The sequence below is a fragment of the Excalfactoria chinensis genome, chromosome 1 (assembly GCF_039878825.1).
Source record: "Excalfactoria chinensis isolate bCotChi1 chromosome 1, bCotChi1.hap2, whole genome shotgun sequence".
Taxonomy (NCBI): Eukaryota; Metazoa; Chordata; class Aves; order Galliformes; family Phasianidae; genus Excalfactoria; species Excalfactoria chinensis.
This window is the reverse complement of record NC_092825.1, coordinates 155,374,093-155,388,241: the sequence shown is the minus strand read 5'-3', so window position 1 is coordinate 155,388,241 and position 14,149 is coordinate 155,374,093. Positions and strand designations below refer to the sequence as shown.

Below are 14,149 nucleotides of genomic sequence, written 5' to 3'. Positions count from 1 at the left end.
ATTATAACAATTCCCAGCTCATAAAATTGTTGATGTTTTGATAGAAAGTGGGATTTATGAAGCTATGCTACAGGGGAAAAAAACCAAGCCTAGACTGGCTTTGCAGGGTGGCATTAGGAATGCAATTCTGCATTTTTATTTTTATTTCTATTATTTTCTTTAGCTTCAGTTGCTTTGAACCATGTGTTGATAACAAGAAAATCTTTCCCTAAAATCACCCTGAGCAGACTGCATACTGATCCTCCTTGTCAAGGACAGTGGTGGTAATCCTTAGTTGGAATTAAATAGTGATGTCAAAAGGACATGGATATTAGTACAAGTGAGTGCTCTCTAGCTCTGTTATCAGTAAACATTTGATAGAAAAAGAAAGGAATGAGGATTTTCTCCACTAATCCAACAGCACCAAATCTTCCCACTGTGTTTGAGTTTCAGTGATTTAAAAAGTGTCATGTTTTTAGCAAGATACATTTATTTGGCATTCATCTGTAAAGAATACAAGATGTCAAAGATCTCTGTTTTATAAAGTATTACTCCACATAGTATCTCCATATTCCTTTAGAGACCTGATCTGTAGTGCAGCAGAATAACATAGAAGCTCATCAGTTGCTAACATGGGAACTGGGAACTTTCATAGCATTGCAGGATCATGTCATTTGTGACATTTGGTTTAATAATACACTTAGCTTGACGTTTTTTAGTATTTCAAACATCATTCCAAATGATAGGTTTCTGAAGTAGCCATATAGTTTTATTCATGCTTAGGAACTGGAAAACTGCAGCTGAGGTGTTGTAATTTGTCCAAGTCAGAGAATCACAGAATGGTTTGGGTTGGAAGGGATATATAAGATCATGTAGTTCCAACACCCTGCTATAGGGAGGGACACTTCCCTCTAGACCAGGTTGGTCACAGCCCCATCCAGCTTGTTCTTGAGTGATTCCAGGGAGGGGTCATCCACAGCCTCTAGAGAAGGTTGTCTAGAGGATACATTAGTAACTTCTAGCTGGCATCCTGATGTTAACTTGGCCTGACTGTCCATCTCCTTTCTTCCCGCTTCTCTCATGTCTTTTCCCTGGTTGTCCCCACCAGGTTCTTTGAGTTAGACATTTACGTGGATGTGAAACAAGAAAGATGTTCTTTCTTTACAATGGAAAGCTGACTGCTTCTTGTGCTCTTAGAGTATTACAGAAGGACCTTGGAATTTAGGTAATTATGGAGGATGGTTGTTTTTCTTCTTAGTAATGGAGGGGAAACATTTTCTTCTATAATAATGTTTGCTAATGTTCCCTGATCTTCTTTTATGCTTAGTGACAGTGACATTTCCATTGGTTCCTCTTTCATGTGATGTTTTCAGACATCTATTTCTATTTTTATCAGTCAGGGAGTAGCTCCTAGGCTTATGGCTTTCAGCTAAGAATAACTCATGCCCAACCCCTGTGTTTACCTTTGATCAAGAGACTGTTTGCTACAATCACTCTCACGTGTCACAGTCTTACTGTGCCAATTGCGCAGTTAGTTTCAGTAATTTGTATTTAATGGTCTTATTCTGTCTTCAGATTTTCTTGCTTATGCTGTCATTTTCCCACTTGTCTACAGATGTTCTGATGTCAGATTTGGTAGCTTATATGAAAAATCACACATGGTAACAACCATGGCTAACTTTTCCAAGTTAACATCTTCTGTTTTAATAAGTGTACTGAAAAAGTAATCATTGGGAACAATTCTTGTGTAATTTGACTTGCTTTTGTGTCCAACTTTTAAGTCTGTTACCTCTAAAAATCATTTAGTTGTGCTGTTCAATGAGTACCAATGCATTCCAAATCCAAAGATGTGATAATGTTACATAGATGAGATAGACAAAAGATATGAAGGAGGCAAAACCACCCAAGACAGAGGCAGTGCTCTTCTACAGTTGTAACACAACTCACAGAAGTTCTGTATTTAAGCTCGTATTGGTCACAGTAAGCTCCTGTTGTCTTCAGTGGAATGAAATATGCAGGTATTTAAGACTTTTTCACCCGATCCTGCGATATGAACTTTGCACAATAAATAGTAGATGTCTTGCTACATGAAGCTGCAGAGGCAGATAGGATGACATAGTTTAGAAAGAGATTAGACAAAGTTTTGGATAAAGAGACATCAAAGCAAATAAAGGTAAGCCCTTAAATCCCTTGAATGTATGATTGTAAGCGCTGGGAGAGGATGAGGGAAATAGGCCGACAGTAGCAATCTCTCACATAAGTCTTGAGAAAGACTTATGTGCCTTCCCCAGGAAGCATCTCCAGCTGCCACCATCAGAGAAAGAACTTCTAGCTGGATCTATGGATTGAAGGACTCAGTGGGGTGTTTATTGAATTCTTCTAAGTCTTAAGCAGCCATTTAAGGGACCTGTTTTCCCCCATGGTGACTTGAAAATGAGTCAAGGTCCGAAATATAACTAACTTTCAGGGATATTTTGGACTTAGGTACATTAATCCAATCCTGAGAGACAGGGGCTCCAGCGAACATCAGTGTTGCTAAATCCAGCTCTTGGCATTATCTAGGCCAATCTCTACAGTGTCGTCTTTTCTGTCAATCTAATTGAAGAACTGCAGGACTGTCTTTTTTAATAAAGTTGCGTTGCAAATGATCTGAGTAGGTACTATGATATGATTCAATAATACAATTATTTTTTCATCTAGCGTAAAAAAGGTAAATTCGATATTTACTGCAGTTGGATAATGCATTCTTAAAAACTTTTTTTGGCAGGTCTATCCTTCCTATCCACCCCTCACTCAGAATAATCGTCCTAGCAGAACCTCCTGTCATTGGAAGTAGTACGCAACAGTGGCTTGGTCCAGAGTTTCTGACACTGTTTCTTTTTCATCATGTTCGATCTTTAAGCAAGAATGAAGAAATTCAAGTTATTAAAGAAATGGTAAGTATGTTCCATATTGTAGGCTGATTATTGTTTATTGAATGGTTTGGGGTTTTTTACTATATGAAAATAGTTTGCTATTCCTCATGCTGTTTGAATGTAGCACAGATGGGACTTTATTTTCAAAACCTGCTTATCTATAAATGGTAATAGAGTAAATTTGCATTCTTATGATGATATTAAATGATGATGTAATAAAAAAAAACAATGTCAAAACTATATTTCTTTTTCAGTGACATAGAGCAACCATCTACTCATTGTATGTGTAGGTGTATGTGCAACTTCAACCTGTCTTGCTTTCAGATTAATACTGTTTTTGTTTCAAGCAGATTCCAAATGTACCCAGTGGTGCAGTGGAGCAGTTGTTGTCATTAACACATAAGCTTCGGGAGACAAATGATACCACAGTGAGTCAGTTTTTTTGTGTTTTTTGTTTGTTTGTTTGTTTGTTTGTTTATTTCAAATCTGCTTTCTTCTACTATGACACTTCGTTTTCAGAGAGGCTGGCTAAGGCACACTAAGCAAGCAAGCTATAGTGTTATTTTGGAGGCAGCCTGATTGAAAAACTGATCCCAGGAAGTGATTACTGGCAATTACTGCACCATATACTGTAGTTTCTTTGTGATTTTTGTAGCACACTATTAAAATCTGACAAAGTAAAGCTTTTAGGAAATTGCCCAAATCTCAAGGGCAATGGAGACTACCAAGCCATTATCATAGAATCATAGAATGGCTTGCGTTGGAAGGGACTTCAAGCATCATCAAGTTCCAACCTCCCTGCTGCAGACAGGGCCGCCAAACTCCGTATCTAGTACTAGACCAGGCTGCCGAGGGCCCCATCCAACCAGGCCTTGAACACCTCCAGGGATGGAGCATCCACAGCCTCTCTGGGCAGCCTGTGCCAACACCTTACCATTCTCATAGTAAAGAACTTCCTTCTGATATCCAGCCTAAATCTTCCCTCCTTCAAATTAAAACCATTTCCCCTTGTCCTGCTATTATCTACCCTTGTAAAGAGTTGGCTCCTCTCCTGTTTATAGGCTTCCTTTATGTACTGGAAGGTTGCAATGAGGTCCCCCACAGCCTTCTCTTCTCTAGACATTATAAAATGCTAGCTCACAACAGCAAAGATTAGGAATGTGAAAGGGAAAGCTCCGGAATTTTTAGCTGTGTTACTGCTGCAGGCTCTTCTGTTGAAGCAGTCTTATCAAGTAAAATAAGTTCTGCAGACATAGTAACCACAAAATTTCTTTTAAAAGATAGTCAGATGTTGGTAAAAAGTAGAAGGAATATTGCTATGGCAACTAACACTCGATGTTTTTCATGTAAGTAATGTAAAACAATTTTGGTGGAATCCAGTAGTTCAACTGGTATGCAAATGTAATTTGCTCTTAATTTTCATCATTTTAACATGTGTAATAGTTTCACAGCATTTCAACATAGGAAGCCGAGGGTTGTTGAAAGGCCTTTGTGCTCTCCTGAGCTTAAAAAGAAAAAGAAAAAAAAAAAGTAAAAAGGCTGACTTCTAAATACACCTTTGGAACAGTGTTGTTGCTGATAAGTATTTAACTGCCTACAACTAATCTTTGACAATTGTAGACTGGTAAATACATCATCTGTAACATATTTGGAGACGTACCATGCTTGAATAGAACATTATGAAAGTCCTTTCCAAACAAGTGGATATCTATAGCATTGTGAAATATCTAAATGGAATATATATAATGTTGGACAAGATGTGAGTCATAGTACGGACTGAGGGAAGTTTCTTGTAGATGAGCAGTGACATTCGGCATGTCAGGAATACATGCCTGTGTGCAGAGCTGAAATATTTGCCTAAGGTATGTCAGGCTATTCATAGAGTTGCCTGAGTAAGTAATCCTCTGCCAGAGATTATCCTGACATATTAACCATTGTTTAAAGTGATTTTGTTAACAATAGAATACCTGTAGAATATTCAGCCTGTGGGTGTAGTCTGCGTCATTGTAATTGTTTGTTTGGTTTACAATAGAACCTAGAGACCACAATCAAGATCCTGTTGAATTAGATGCTTCATAGATATATATTACAAAGACAGTAGCCTAATTTTGAGTTTACAGCTGTTCCAGGTAAGGAGGAAAGTGGAGATTTTAGTCAAAAAATTAAACTCCCTGTTGCAAATATACAGAGGATACGACACAGTTTCTTCTCTATGGACCTATATGCTATTTTGTTTGTTATATCATTTTGACTTTAAACTGCTTGTGCCCTTAGAGACTAGACTTGTCCAAGCATCAAATAAGAGGCAAGAGTGGCCTTCTTCTTCCCACCTAGTACAGTGGATAAAGTACTGATAGTGTTCTCTGTTGCCAATATATATCAATGCAGTCCTTTGGGTTGTGAGGTATGAGGATTGCTCACCTTAAGAAACTTACTTTGGTTGAGAACATTTCAGCTGTTTAGAGTACTTTCCCAGATGGAATAGGATCTCCAGAAGTAGTGAGTTGTGGGCAGTGAGCTGAAATAGCAGATACAGCGCTCATTCCTCTCACTGTTGAGTAGATCTCGAGTTAACACTTGAAAAGCCATCATGTATAACACAAACTTTGTGATGTTGAATGGTGTACTGCGGTGATTCAGAAAATGCTTTACAGTCTTCCATCAAGGAAAACAGAAGGATCAGGTGTAGCAAAATTAGCACTTAGCCAAATCTAAACTATTCTTGCTCATTGCTAAGCTGAAAAATACTACCCTTTGCTTTCTCAGCATCTGAGAGGAGTATGTACAGTCTCATACAACTACTTTTTTTTGTTGTTTCCAATGAAGTTAATGCCTGTTCATTAAAATTAGTTGTTCAGAGGAAAGAGTTTATGATTTGACATTTATTACACTTTGAAAATTATTAGGGGAAGAAAAAAAATCTGCAATTCATAACATATTGGTTTTTTTTTTTTCTATTTTTTTTCTTGCTGGCAAATTTCAGGATTTACTTTTTTTTTTACCAGTTGAAGTATTATATTATAGTCAGAAATCACTTATATGATCCAAACCAAAATGTTTTGAAATTATCTGATTGCAATATTTCATTTAACCCGGGCAAAGTATGATGTAACTTATCAGATCACACTCATTGTTGTGTGCTTCCTGATAAAACAGGGAACCAGTTTGTATTAGATACCTTCATCCGGTAGATGGTAATTATAGAATGACTTCTTTCTTGATATTTATATCTCAGCCACTTATTTGGGGGGCTGTTTGTTTGTTTATTTTTCAGTGTTGCTGTATTTGTTCTAGGTCAGTCTTTGCAGGCATTGAATCACTTCTGTAACTCTTTACTCAATTATGTCCGGTTTTTAGCATTTACTTTAACATGTGGACAACAGAAGGGGACACAGTGTTCCAGTCATAGCCTGCCCAAATGCATGTGTGATACAATCTCCTTACTTCTGCCCAGCGTTGTTTTGTTTATACGTTCGTGAATCCTGCCAGTCCCTTTTGCCAAAGCACTGCATGTGGAGCTCATAATTCAGTTTGTGAAGAGAAGGCTAGATTTTACAACATCAACCCTTTTACAATGTCTAACCTCCTTGTTATTAGTACTTTTTAATATTTGGTTTTATGTAGCACAGAAAAATTACGTCATCGATGTATTTTTTCTTTCTGTTGCTTATCAAGTGAAATCATAAAGCTAATTTTTGGATGGCATAATTTCCATGACACTGAAGTACTTCAACAAATAGAGAATGAAAAAAAATGCAGATGAAATAGCACCAGCCATTAAAGGAGGGAGAAAGCACTCGTGAATTAGGAGAAAAGTTGAAATAATTGCTTTTGGATTACACTTTTTTCCTGACTCATTCAGTTTAAGTCTCAGAGTTCAAGTAATTAAACTACCTTGTATTTTTTGACAGGCACAGTCCCTGGCTTCATCTTTATCTACTCGACAGCTATTGCGAATTTGTCGTCGACTGTCACAACATCCAGATGAAAGCCTTTACTATGCTGTTAATAAAGCCTGCCTTTCCAGGTAGGAGTGCTAGTTTGGGTAGAAGTTCAAGAGTTGATTGGTCTATTGCTAGCGTGCACAGGGCTCTTTATTTCACTTGAGGACCAAAGCTCCAAGGAATCTGAGTCTAGAGAAGTTCTTCCTACTAAACATTGTTTCTATTGCACCTCTTCATGGCAGTGGAAAAAAATTATAGACTTCCAGCTCAGTGTGCAACTGTTAGTGTAGTTAGTTACGCATAGTCCAACTTCTCTCCTTGAGGAAAGATGGAATGCTGAAGATTGAGCATGAAGGCCGTAGATGTTCAGTGTTTAGAGATCTAAGTAAAGCTTCATATGATTTTATATTGCAGCAAATACAGAAAACTGCAAATCAAACTTCCTGAGGAAATGACCTGCCTATTTTTTTCTTTATTTAGGTTTTTACCAAACCTTGCCAGATTGGCTTTACATAAAAATCTGCAGGATTCTGGTATTGAAACAAATCCTGATAACATGAAGAAACTAGAGGAGAAGGATTATACTTGTAAGTTCATGTCATCTTTTCTCTTTTTATTCATGTACGTTACTCCTTCATTGAAGGGTGAACTAAATGACTTCACAGTTAAACTCGGTTTGCTTCAGTAACATCCCTTGGCTTCGTTCTGTCAGGATGTAATGATGTTCTTAGTGTGCTGATACTTTTCTACTGTCTGCTGCTCATGGAATTTTGTCATGTCTAATGGTTTCCAATACCCGAATGATTGCAGTGACTGCGTAACTGCATAGATATGTGTGTGTGTGTATATATATATGCGTATGTATGGCTGATGAAGTATAAATAATACTGTGTAGAGAATACATGTAAATAGTACATACACACATATATATGGCTGAATGCATATTATTACATTCTAATATAAAACACGTAAGCATTATTTTGTCTACATTTGCATTGCATGTATTTATATATATGTAAAAATATATTTATAAAATAAACTAGAACTATTGCCAGTTGCATTATGCTGCCTGCTTACCTTAATTTTTTTCATCCCAACGTATTGTGTTTCACTGTTCCCCTTTGTGAAACATGCAGGAAAAAATACAGGTAGAATCATATATGATAGTAGGAGAACAAATAAGTATATCTGCCCATAAGTTGTGCTGTATTCATGTTCAAACCCAGCCAGATTAAGAAATTAGTGACAAATAACTTTGAAGAAGGCAGAAGAGAGAGCTCATTCATATCATCTTATTATTTACACTTAGCTGTTATTTCCTTAAGAAGGAATATATTCTTCTTTTACTATGGGAAAGCTTTGCTTTTTTTTTCAAGTTGTAATTGAAGGTTATACCTCCAAGTATAAATTCAGCAAGTTTTCACTAAAGGTTTTTAATTTATCCAATTTTGGACATTCACGAAGTTTATCAAAAGAAGTAGTTCAAAAGAAAAGTCATCGATTACTCTCTACTTCTCTGATGGGTTGGCCCCAACTCTCCCTTACTCCTGTCCACACCACAGCCCCAGTGGGATGGGGATGGAAAATAAGAAGAGAGTGAGAAACCTTGTGAGATGAGAAAATGTCGTCTGACAGTGTTCATGGTATTCCAGTAATAAAACTAGAATATGACATTAAATCAAGGCAACTGTCACTGCTCCTAATGTTCTGTATGATATTTTTACATAAGATCATTTGTCATGTATTGTAGTAGACACCTTTGAAATTTCATTATTATAAGGAGAAATCAAATTCATTGCAACTCAGCCACATGTTAAAAAACATGTTGAGTTAGAAATCACTAACAGCAACCCACAGCCTTTTAAAATCTGCACATCTTCACTTGTGAGCACTGGGAATTGACTGCTTTAAGTAATGCATGTGCTTCTTTGTCTCCTGAAAAATGTCCAGGTGAAATAAACAATGGGATTCTGAAAATAGGATCTGTGACTATGCCGCTTTATAACCCAAGTGAGAAAATGAAAGTGCCTGACGTTTTGTTTTATGAAAATGCTCAAGTAAGTAGAATTCTTTGGCTTCTCCAGCACAAAGTTTGTTTTTTAATGTACACATTCTCAAATACGAAATAAAACATTAAATTAATTTTTAAGGTTCTATTTCTGAAATGGTTTCTTCAGGCTAAACAAATATCTGAAGTGATTTGATGCTTCTGTGGGCAACGTGTTCCAGTGCCTCCCCACTTTCTCCTCTTAAAGAAATACACTCTTGTGGCTGGATTATTCATCTCAAGAGAATGTTTTACAGGGAATGTTTTATGAGGAGGTTTTGCAGGCTGACAGTCTTAACACTATTTAGTTTGAGAAGCAAGATGAAGAGTAATTAGTATTATTAACCAGTCAGTAGTTAATCATTATTTATTTTCTAGAACTTGAATTATTAATTAGTTCTTAGCTGTTAGTGTTCTTGGTGTTAATTAGTTCATGGTAGCAACGTGTGTGAACAATTACAGGAAAGGGCTTGGTGACTTGTTTTTGTTTGTTTGTTTTTCCACCCCCTCCCACCTTCCTTTTACAGAGGTAGGTGTGCTGCAGCTGTCTTTGCTATCTAGCACAGAGACCTCAAATTTCTCAGACAAGGGTGTCTTAAACCAGAGAATTACCCTCTGGGTGACTGTTGGAAATCTGATAGCTGATGTGAAATGCTGTAATATGCTGACCTTGTGAAATATTTTTCTTTCAGGGGCTTGGTGTGGGCCTCCTACTTTTGTAATTTCTTTTTCTTTCCTCTCTTGTTCTATTTTTTCATCATTTTTGTGGTTGAAATTTATTTCCAGAAAGGCTATCCTTTCTACTATGTGACTGTCACCTACTGAAGGTGATGACAGACCATGCAGGGAGGACAGATCACAGTCATCTTCATCTTCCCCAGTAACATTACATGTGAGAACTGGTTCTGTGTTGCCATTTCCATTGCTTTTTCCATCCCCTTGCATATAGTTTCACTAGTTACAGTTGAACACACTGCATAAAACTGTGCACGACCTGTGAGCAGATATTACCACAGAATCACAGAGTTGTAGGGGTTGGAGGGAACATCTGGAAGCCCTTGAGACCAGCCTCCTGTTTAAGTAGATTTCCTACAGCAGGATCTACAGAAAAGGATCCGGGTGGATTTTGAATATCTTCAGAGAAGGAGACACTGCAACACTCTGGGCAACCTGTTCCAGGTGCTCTGTCACTTTCAAAGTAAGGAAGATATTTCTCATGTTCAGGTGGAACTTTCTGGGTTCCAATTTATGTCTGTTGCCCTCCATGCTGCGACTTGAACACTGCTAAAAAGAGCTTGACCCAATACTCTTGCCACCTGCCCTTTAGGTACTTGTAAGTGTCCCAGTGGAATTCACAATTACCACAGCACATTGCTCCCTGTCCATGAGTGGCACCATGATGTTAATGATAAATTTGAGTTTCCAGGCTCTGTGGAGAATGGATTGAGTATATATATTGATACAAATCTGTTGTGTCTACTTCTTCATGTAAATATTGTATCTGAAATGTCTTCGGGATTCTAATACAATATTAATTTTGGTCCTGGTAAAATAATAAATACATATGTAGCATCTCTTGCAGGAAAGCAGTTCTGCAGGGAAACTGGAATGTGTGCATATTTGTCCAATTTGGGATAAAAATCGAATACATCAGAAGGAAGTACTCAGCTTTAGCAGTAAAATAGTAATAACAAAAAAATGTTTCCAGTAAATGATTTGCCTTCAAGTCTCCCCTTGAATTATGCATGGAGTATTCATTAGTCCTTTGACATGCCTAGTTAGGATTTTGTTGTATTAAGCTGTTTACATGAGTTTCTTCCCCCCCCTTCAGCCTCTGTCTGGAGAGATTTGGACATTTAAAACATTGTTCACCCAGTTATAAATGGTATATTTCTATATAGTCAGAAATGACCTGTGATGTACTGTGTTGTTTTGTTCTGTTTTTTTCCCCAAAATTAAGTACTAGAGATAGAAGAATATTGTGAAAAACTGTATGTTTCTATGTATGTTTATCTAAAGACAAGCATTCATTCCTTTAAGTAGCTTGTCTGACCTACTTTCAGATGACCTATTTTCACTAGGTACAGTGGAGAAATATACAAGACTATTGCTAGAGTAAAGTAGTCAGCATTGCCACATAATCCATAAATCCTTTGGATCCTTTTAAACAAATTGTTTGTGAGGAGCGTGATGCGGTTCAGTTTTGTGTTGTTTGTGTTACCTTTTGCAATACTGGGTATGTGTGTAAAATACACATCATATACTTTGACTTCATCTAGGCAATCTACTTTAGAAGTTAGAAGAAACATAGACTTGAGCTTGTATTTTCCTATTATCCTATTATTATTTCTTTTGAAAGTAAAGTTTAATTAGAGTAGGAAAGTGTATTTGTTACTAATTTAGCCCTGGCGTTTAATGTAAAAAAAAACAAACAAAACCCAGCCATGTTTATAACGAACGCATTCATATGGACTCCCTGTGTTTTGTTTCTATACTGTTCTACCAGGATTCATTTTACTTCCTCCTAGTAGAGTTGCTGGAAAGTTGTCCTATGTGTGTAAACAGAAGTTCTTATGACAAAAATTCATTTAGGCTAAAAAGGAAATACATTAATGTCATGGTTTTATAATGTCGCTGTCAATATTCCACATCATAACATCAGGTGCAGTATGGATCATTAAAAAGTTCATACTCCAGTTCCGTGGAATAACAGTGTCCCGAATACTCAGCTCTCAGAAGAAGATTACCTAGATCTACCTGTGCCCGTGACAATTAGGAATGAATACTGAGAGTGACATTTATTTAGGGAAATCAAACACCCAGAATCAATTGGAGCAAAGGAAATACATGAGTGAAATTAGTGATTCTGTCCCATTGTTTTAGTCACCAGCTAAATTGCCTCTGCTATTATTGATTGAGAAACACTTGCTATAAAGTGAGTAGCTGCAAGTATGATGCTCAACAAAACGTGGCCTAAATGCTGGTAGTTCCTGTGTACTTCTGTTATTAGTTAATACATAAACTAGACTAAAAACGGGAGTGAAAATCATGTTTTTCTTTCTCTAGCACATGATGGTAATGGAAGATATGCTAAAAGACTTTCTGTTGGGAGAACATCTTCTTTTAGTTGGCAATCAGGTGAGTTAAACATTTTTTAAAATAGATAGGATATTTAATGATTAAATCAAATCTTTATTTTGCTTTGTTGAAATTACACCTATTGGTACTGATGAGGTAATTTACCCATTTTTGGTTCTTCATCCACTGATATGCACGTATTGATGGAGTAAATGCCTTCAATGTTGGAGATATTTTTCTACATTGTTATTACAGTAGAAAGAATAAATTTTAGCAGTTACGTGTAACAGGTATACCATTAAAATCTTCAGTCCACTGCGTTCTCTATCCTTGATGTCTATGCATCAGACTTCCACTTTAAAATGTTCTGGTAGAGCACAAGAGATGAACAGATAAGTTGTATTAAAATTGATTTCAAAATATTCATCTTCTTGAAAGAGATACAGATCTACTTTGCGTATTTTTGTTGGCCCATAGTGACAAGGCAGGTCTGAAGTCAAGTGATCAGGTGTGGGCTGCAGTCACTTAAGATTCAGGGCCCTGCACAGCATTACTGGAGCCTAATTCAGGAAGGAACCTATGGAAAAGCCTGAGTGTAAATGACAGGGAGAAAGGGGAGTCCAGTGAGGCTATTTATGGTTTGCTCTGCAGGTGTACTGTGCGAGCTGACTTTCAATGCAGGCAGCTAAAACTCTAAGTACTGGGTAGACAAGCCTGTAGAGCTTGGTGGTACACTCAGGTTCCTAACACGTGCTTTTTATGTTGAACCAGTTTGACAAAAAGACACTTGAGTATAATTTCTGGGTTGTAAAATATTTTTCCAGCATCGGTATCCTCACCTTTAATAACTGTAATGATTTAATCTGTACAGAATTTTCTTAAAGTTTATGAAACTCTGGCTGGAGACAGTGTTAAAGGATTAGACCAGGTATTGGAAGACACTGCTCTGATTTTAGACATCAGCTCAGCTCTACCATTAAAATGTGCACCGTCCTTGGCAAATCAGTAATACTTTGAAGTTTACTTTTGTAGTCACACACTTATGTTCTGAGTACGTCCAGGTTTGGTATTTTTTATTCACTGATTTATTTAATAATGCCCTTAATTTTGAGCATTTTATTTGCCATTCTGCCATTGTTTCAGTCCCACCACTCCACGACAACCATCCTTGATTTCACAGAGATGATCACTAACCATTTAGAAATTGCTTGGGTAATTCCCTATGCGTATTACTGAAAAATTCTGTAGCGTTTGTTGAATCCTTTTCCAAGTACTTCAGAAGCAACCATATTACATGTTTTCATGCTAAGTGCACAGATATTTTGCGAATGATTGTGCAAGGATTAACATTTGATCTCTCTTTTAGAGATTCAGTTTCTCTTAGCTGGCTGCATTTCATTTTCCTCTTTTACCTCTTTGGTTTTCCTTACACATGTATGCACAGAGTTGCTATTAGTTTAAGTCCATTTTCTTTATTTCACAGTTGTAACTGAATTCTCTTCTGTACATTCTTATTTATTTGTGAGCTGACCTCTTGTGAGAGTTCTTTTAGTGGTGCTTTTTTACTGGGTTTGAACTTGGAAGATAAATATTTGAATTTCCATAAAACTATATGATTTTGATGGGCATTAGGGACTACCTCTCTTTAATGAGACCAAGGAGAGGCTGCAGACAATGGTTGAGCATTAACAAGTCTTAGGAGTTCACCTTCACAAGCAAACTACTTTATTCACTTGTAGTCCTTGAAGCATATATGGCCTAAGGTTTTATAGCTTTAATGTATTGTGCCAAATAGGGGTTTTGCTAAATGTTTACACTGGTTGTTGATTTATTTTGGATACTAACTGGAACGTGATGCAATCTAATGTATAAGCCAACAGGTTTCTTTGGGTGGGTCCTTGGGAAACGCAGTGAATAGATAAGAATTTTCAGCTGTGGAATAGTTTCTGATAAAAGGAAATGCCAGTGCTTTAAATATAGCTTCTGATATTGCTTCCTTAGAGAGCCTGAAGTCTGAGTGTGAATGAGACCATCCATAGTTTCTCAAAGCAACTGTGAAGCAGCTTCTTCCTTGGCTGAGAGTAAGCAGCTATTTATTGCTCTCAAAGCAACAGGCAGACAACCACAAGAATCCTGTTTAGTAAAGGTTGTTTATTCTTTGCAATGACTGTTTATATGGCTGTTAA

At 37.0% G+C, this 14,149-nt stretch overlaps 1 protein-coding gene across 1 annotated transcript in view; it reads left to right on the top strand.

Moving 5' to 3' along the window:
* Positions 1-14,149, top strand: part of VWA8 (von Willebrand factor A domain containing 8) — a 162,925-nt gene that overhangs the window by 53,351 nt on the left and 95,425 nt on the right. The window contains exons 15-20 of the mRNA XM_072358299.1: positions 2,747-2,915; positions 3,245-3,322; positions 6,806-6,921; positions 7,319-7,425; positions 8,789-8,895; positions 11,952-12,023. Coding sequence (XP_072214400.1) covers positions 2,747-2,915; positions 3,245-3,322; positions 6,806-6,921; positions 7,319-7,425; positions 8,789-8,895; positions 11,952-12,023 — 649 coding nt within the window. The remainder of the gene's footprint in view (positions 1-2,746; positions 2,916-3,244; positions 3,323-6,805; positions 6,922-7,318; positions 7,426-8,788; positions 8,896-11,951; positions 12,024-14,149) is intronic.